Source organism: Octopus bimaculoides, chromosome 6 (assembly GCF_046866305.1).
Source record: "Octopus bimaculoides isolate indiv1 chromosome 6, ASM4686630v1, whole genome shotgun sequence".
Lineage (NCBI taxonomy): Eukaryota > Metazoa > Mollusca > Cephalopoda > Octopoda > Octopodidae > Octopus > Octopus bimaculoides.
In genome coordinates, this window is record NC_142933.1 from 103,021,191 (window position 1) to 103,028,690 (window position 7,500).

The 7,500-nt window shown below is 38.5% G+C and overlaps 1 protein-coding gene across 7 annotated transcripts in view; it reads left to right on the top strand.

Moving 5' to 3' along the window:
* LOC106875435 (alpha-mannosidase 2) overlaps positions 1–7,500 on the top strand; it is a 451,302-nt gene that overhangs the window by 438,546 nt on the left and 5,256 nt on the right. For all 7 annotated transcript variants that reach the window (XM_014923584.3, XM_089354371.1, XM_052968622.2 and 4 more), the window contains one exon: positions 5,944–7,500. This exon is cut by the window's right edge and continues 5,256 nt beyond it. In XM_014923584.3, coding sequence (XP_014779070.2) covers positions 5,944–7,500 — 1,557 coding nt within the window. The remainder of the gene's footprint in view (positions 1–5,943) is intronic.

Genomic DNA, 7,500 nt, shown 5'->3' on the forward strand with positions numbered 1-7,500 from the left:
ATATATATATATGTATGTATGTAAATATACATATATATATATGTATGTATGTAAATATACATATATATATATGTATGTATGTAAATATATATATATGTATGTATGTAAATATACATATATATATATATATATGTATGTATGTAAATATACATATATATATATATGTATGTATGTATGTAAATATATATATATGTATGTAAATATACATATATGTATGTATATATATATGTATGTATGTATGTAAATATACATATATGTATGTATATATGTATGTATGTATGTATGTATGTAAATATACATATATGTATGTATATATGTATGTATGTATGTATGTATGTAAATATACATATATGTATGTATGTATGTATGTATGTAAATATACATATATGTATGTATATATGTATGTATGTATGTATGTATGTATGTAAATATACATATATGTATGTATATATGTATGTATGTATGTATGTATGTATGTAAATATACATATATGTATGTATATATGTATGTATGTATGTATGTAAATATACATATATGTATGTATATATGTATGTATGTATGTAAATATACATATATGTATGTATATATGTATGTATGTATGTATGTAAATATACATATATGTATGTATATATGTATGTATGTATGTAAATATACATATATGTATGTATATATGTATGTATGTATGTATGTAAATATACATATATGTATGTATATATGTATGTATGTAAATATACATATATGTATGTATATATATATGTATGTATGTAAATATACATATATGTATGTATGTATATATGTATGTATGTATGTAAATATACATATATGTATGTATGTATATATATATGTATGTATGTATGTAAATATACATATATGTATGTATATATGTATGTATGTATGTAAATATACATATATGTATGTATGTATGTAAATATACATATATGTATGTATATATATATGTATGTATGTATGTAAATATACATATGTATGTATATATATATGTATGTATGTATGTAAATATACATATATGTATGTATATATGTATGTATGTATGTAAATATACATATATATGCACTGGTGGATGACTGTTCCTTATTTGTTGATTAACAAGGCTATCGTTGGTTTCATGAATAGAGAAAATTTCTTAACAAATATCAAACCTGCTACATGAGATATTGGTACTTGTCCCTTCAGCTGGTCAGCTCCAGTCAAACTGCCCAACCCTTGTTAGATGGTGAGTCACTGTTTGCATCATTGGTAAGAGATTGAGGGTGCATAACGTAAAGGAAGACTGCAAGCAATGACGTGTTCATTGGTATCGTTAACTGAGCAGAAATGATGGGTGGCAGTTTATCCATTAGCATGAATGACTCTAAGATATTCCATAAATCCATTGCGTAATGCTAACCAGTCTCCTCCACACAGTTGGTATTTGAGGTTCTTGAATGTACAGATGAAACCGTTTGTTGCGTCCAGTAACTGTGCAAGGACAAAACATTGTAAGTACGGGTAAGTGGGATGGGAACTGAGCTAAGTCGAGTGAATGCACTGAGGGATTAGCTCTGGACAATTATGTAGCAGATTTTTGGTTCATTAAACAGAACAGAGGAGCTTGAACTGTTTGGAATGGCATTGCCCGACTAGAGGACTAGGATTATTGAAGAAGTAGTGTGGTGTGGTGATAAGCGAGGAGTGGTCAAGGTTGGTCAAAGAGGTATAAAGTATGGTTAATATTATAGCTGTAGGTAACTATGAATATGATAGCAGGGTATTCAAATAACGAGCCTGATCATACATTGAGACTAGGTTCCGTAGGAATGGTGCAGTCTATAGCGTAAATCAATTGGGAATAGGGAATGATGTGCATGGTGTGAGGGCAATAAGATGAGATGAAGTCAAGGTAGGAGTGTGTGTGTGTGTAATCACACAAACAGACACATCAGTGGCTTTTATGAGGTGCAGTGTGTATACTCCATTCGTTGTAAGAAGTTATTTCTTTTTAGTAGCTATTTTATTTTTTGTAACACCTTAATGTTAAATATACATCGAAATATACTATTGATACTTTGCATGTCATTGGTTTTGTTCACACATCGTATTTCCCGATCAAATAAAGACCACGCCATGCAGTTGTTTTCAATTCTATCCTATTGCTATATAGAAGCAACATGTATTTTATCTTTGGATCTGAAGGAATGAGTGTGTTGTTTATGACTGCTTTTAAATATCCCCTTTTACTCTCATGCAGTTCTTTGATACCACCTGTGATGTTATTTTAGCTCTGTACACTTGTGTCCTTGTCAGGCACAAACCTTTACTTGGGCAGGTTACACTGTTGCTGCACTTGAATTCTGATGGTTGATTTAGTTAATTCCTAGTACTGTTACTTCTGTTGTCTTGAGCTGAATTGTGAATTATTTAATGTAATTCTGACTTTTATTATATCCTCATAAAATATGTAATACATAATTGATACAACTAAGGACATTTTAAAATTTGATTGCTCATAATATCAACTAGTTTTGTATCAGCAGCTTCTTCCTTTCCTTTGTGTGTGCAAAAATTGAACACTTCATTTACAGTTTCCACTGTCAACTGGTATGCATGTAATGTATGTGATCTACTGAAATACTTAGGTACACACATGCTTAAGGATGTTTCTGATCTTTCGCTAGTTTTAGGTGACAGGAGGTGGATGTTCTGTTCATAATGACCGAAGCTGAAACACACTGGAAGGAAATATCCTCAAGGCGAGGTCACCTGCTCAAATATTCGATTGGATTGCAGTCCACTGTTCGGTCCACAGCAGCGCAAAGGCCCAGCATGTTCTCTCCATTCAACCACAGCCTAATGTGGAGGTCGTGAATTTGAGTTTGAGATCATACGGTTTGATGAACCTACTCTGTCACATTGGCTCTACATGGCTTGACACAGAGGTGCAGTTTTTCTAGTTAAATTTAATGCAGTTAACTCGGTTACGTCGACCTCAAGGAGGCAGAACTGTTGTAGCATAAGAAAATATGGTTATGGTTTGTCCCCATTACTTCGTAAAGAGCACAGAGCTGTTTTCTTGATTTCTCTGGCATATATATATATATATATATATATATATATATATATATGTATATGTATTCTTTCTCTGGACGAGACACCAGTCCGTCGCGGGATTACTCATTCTTACCAGCCACATGGACTGGAGCAGCATCGAATTGAAGGAAAGAATGAAAGTCAAAGTCTGCCTCTGTGGAATTTGAACTAAGATGGACGAAATACCATTAACCATTTTACCCAGCGTGCTAACCATTCTGCCTGTTCGCTACCTATAGATCAAATAGAACAGTGTGTAATAATCCTTTCTACTGGAAACACAAAACCTCCAAATCTGGGGTAAGAGATTAAGCCGATTACATCGACACAGTGCGTAACTGGTACTTATTTAATCGACCCCAAAAGGATAAAAGGTATAGTTGACCTCGGCAGAATTTGAACTCAGAACGTAGTGACGGACGAAATACCGCTAAGAAATTTCGTCCAGCGTGCTAACGATCCTGCCAATTCGCTGCCTTAACATTGTGTAATAATAATGTTTTTCTTCTGATTTTGGCACAATGCCAGCAGTTTTGAAGGATTTCTCTGCAGCACCATCGCCCCGGCCCTCTTGATGGCTTCCACGCAGGAAAACGTGTTCCCTTTATTGTCCTGCTTGAGCTTGGAGAAAAAAGGAAAAATCGCACGGAGTCTGGTCGGGTGGAGTAAACAGGTTACTCCAACACAGCGATGTTGTTCTCAACAAGGAACTGCCGGATGCTTAGAGTTTTTGTGAGCTGGCGCATTGTCATGGTGGAGCAGCTACGAGTTGTTCTGCGCAACACACTGGTAATCAGTCGATCAGTCAGCTGACGATCGCCACGGTCCATCTGCCACATGTACGTAGGATTGAGGCCAATCCTGTACGAGCAGGATTGGCCTCAATCCTGCTCGCTGAAGGCCTTCCGCTCCTGGGGTTTGTTTGTCTTTCACGTCCTCGCATCCCTCTTTAAACCACTTGTCCCACTCGAAAAAAAAAAGTGGGGGGAGCCCGGTATCGTCGTCTTTTCGTACACTTGCAGCAAATGTCCGAGTGCTTCCGATGGAGTTTTCCCCAGGCAGACCAGAAACTTCAGGCTGGTTCATTGCACTGTGCTCGTTGCAAGTCGGCTTAAAATCGAGGAGCTGTTAACAAAAGCACGCGAAAAAACATACAATGGCTACAGAAAGCTGAGATTGTACTTGCATACTCCCCTGATATTTCGTCACATGGTGACACGACCCACTGTGGAGGCACAATGGACAAGTGGTTAGGGCTGCGGACTCGCGGTCGTAAGATCGTGGTTTCGATTCCCAGATCGGGCGTTGTGAGTGTTTATTGAGGGAAAACACCTAAAGTTCCACGAGGTTCCGTCAGGGGATTGTGGCGGACCCTGTTGTACTCTTTCACCACAACTTTTTCTCACTCTTTCTTCTTGTTTCTGTTGTACCTGTATTTCAAAGGGCCAGCCTTGTCACACTCTGTGTCACGCTGAATCTCCCCGAGAACTACGTTAAGGGTACACGTGTCAGTGGAGTGCTCAGCCACTTGCACGTTAATTTCACGAGCAGGCTGTTTCGTTGATCGGATCCACTGGAACTCTCGTCGTCACCGACGGAGTGCCAACAACAATGACGCAACACACTAATAGCTCACAAAGCACACTTGATCGTGTTACTTTTCTGATACATCTTGTACGTCCAGTACTATTTACGGCATTGTTTTCAGAAGACTTTGTTTGTTTGTTTGTTTGTCCGTGACAAGATATCTAAAGAACCGCTGGATGGATTCGAATGAAACTTTCAGGGATGTTTGCCTTTGTGTCTGGCACGAACTGATTAGATTTTTTCCGGTACCGGACAAGGATTCTGGATTATCTTTACCGTTTTTTAACTTATTTTTTCAGAGTGGTCGGGTTCATTTTCAGTATTCTCATTTGTGAGAGCAGTCGTTCAGATATTCTTATTTTAAAAATCCTCTCTCACTAATCGTTGAGAGGACGTTGGTGTTGCTTTGGCAGCGGTTTGCGCTCTCTAAGTGCTCTTGTGTTTATGATATAATTATTATTTTTTTTCTTTTGTTTGTTTGCCATTTTACTGCGGCCATGCTGGAGTACCACTGTTAATAGAACAAATCGTCTCCAGCAATTATACGTTTGTAAGACATACGTTTATAATCCTTATACTTATTCTATCGGTATCTTTTGCTAAACTGCTAGGTTACGGGCACATAAACACAACATCGATTGTCAAGCGATGTTGGTGGGGCAAACAAAGATACACAAATACACATACACACACTACACACGGTGGACTTCTTTCAGTTTCCGTCTATCAAATCCACCCACAAGGCTCTGGTCGGCCAAGGTGCCACGCAGTGGGACTGAATCCGGAATCATGTGGTTGGTAAGCAAGCTTCTTATTTCTTTATTGCCCACAAGGGGCTAAACATGGAGGGGGCAAACAAGGACAGACAACGAGATTAAGTCGATTACATTGACCTCAGTGCGTAACTGGTACTTAATTTATCGACCCCGAAAGGATGAAACGCAAAGTCGACCTCGGCGGAATTTGAACTCAGAACGCAACGGCAGACGAAATACCGCTAAGCATTTCTCCCGGCGTGCTAACGTTTCTGCCAGCTCGCCGCCTTGTTACCATACAGCCACCACTGCGCATCCATCGTTATTTTTCACATCGTGTTAGCCACCATCTTTGCAATCATAATCATTCTCATAATATTAAATGCAGTGTATTTATATATTTGCTAACATAGACACAAGTGTTGTAAGAAATAATGTTGATATTTAATTTTTTATACAATTAAATTTAACAAACTTATTAATTTCTTTCTCTTTTCTGTTTTTTTTCTTTTCCCAGATTACGCACACTAAAGCAAGGCTGGGGTCGCTTACCACAGATTGCGAATATTCGGACAGTGTGTCCAGCCCGACCTCATCGCCACCATCGACAGTCGGCAGCGCATCAGCAATGAAAAATACCACAATCAACTTGACCACTGGTCGAATCACAGGAAGGATGAAGTTTAATCAACGCCTCTTCATTCTTTTTGGAGCTACTTTCTTCTCATTTGCATTTTTTCTCTTATTCGACCAGAGCATGCCCTGGCCACAACAACAAATCAGCCGGACTCGTCTGTTGGCCATTAAGCTCTGGCCAAACCAGTTGGACTGGCAGCCGCCACGACATCGCCACCACGCATGCTCGTGGAGCACGACACCGTCCATTGACAGGATTGTCACAGCAAACTTTTCCACATTTGATATGATACCCAAACTTGTTTATGATGTCATGGCTGACGGTTCATATCCGCTCCCAAACCCTAACAAAGCTTTAGATTTATTATCTTTATCATCATCATCGTTATCATCATCTTTGTCATCGTCATCATTATCAAAGTCTTTATCATCATTATCATCCTCATCATCGTTATCATTATCAAACTCCTTAGTGTTATTAGATTCTTCTCTTTCATCATCACCATCGTTATCATTATCATCATCATCATCATTAAAGTCTGCTTCATTGTTATCATCTAACAATGCTGAACTTGTTGTTGTTGATGGTGATGATGCTGGTGACGATGATGATGATGATGATGACGATTCTCATCATAGTAACGTGGATGGTGATGGCCCTGGCGGCGGCGGTGGTGCCGTTGCTGCTGCTGGCCGCAGTAGAGATAGTATAAGTAGCAGTAGTAGTAGTAGCAGCAGTAAAGTCAGCGAAGACGGTCTTACTGTTATTGTTGTCCCTCATTCACATAATGACCCAGGATGGCTGAAAACAGTGGATGAGTACTACTCAGATCAGACAAAGCACATACTTGACAACATGGTGCAGAAACTGACCACGTACCCTAACATGACATTTGTGTGGAGTGAAACAATTTACTTAGCCATGTGGTGGAACGATCAAGAAGATGCCATTAAAGCACAGGTCCGTAGACTGATACGTCGGGGTCAGTTAGAGATAGTGCTGGGTGGCTGGGTGATGCCAGATGAGGCCACCACTCATTATTATGCAATAGTTGACCAATTGATAGAAGGCCATCGATGGGTGATGGATAACTTGCATGTCATTCCTGAAAATAGCTGGTCAATCGATGCTTTTGGACATTCTGGCACAATGCCTTATTTACTGAAGGAAGCTGGTCTGAAAAACATGGTTATACAGAGGATTCATGGTGCTGTAAAAGGTTACTTAGCCAAACGTAAAAGCCTTGAATTCAACTGGCGCCAATACTGGGATCCTAAAGGCACAAAAGATATGATGTGTCACACAATGCCATACATGTTATATAGCATTAAATATACCTGTGGTCCAGATAAGTTCTTCTGCCTGCTTTATGATTTCCGCAACATTCCTGGTGAAAGACGCGAAGGTAAGAGTCGTGAAATAACCATGAAGAATATT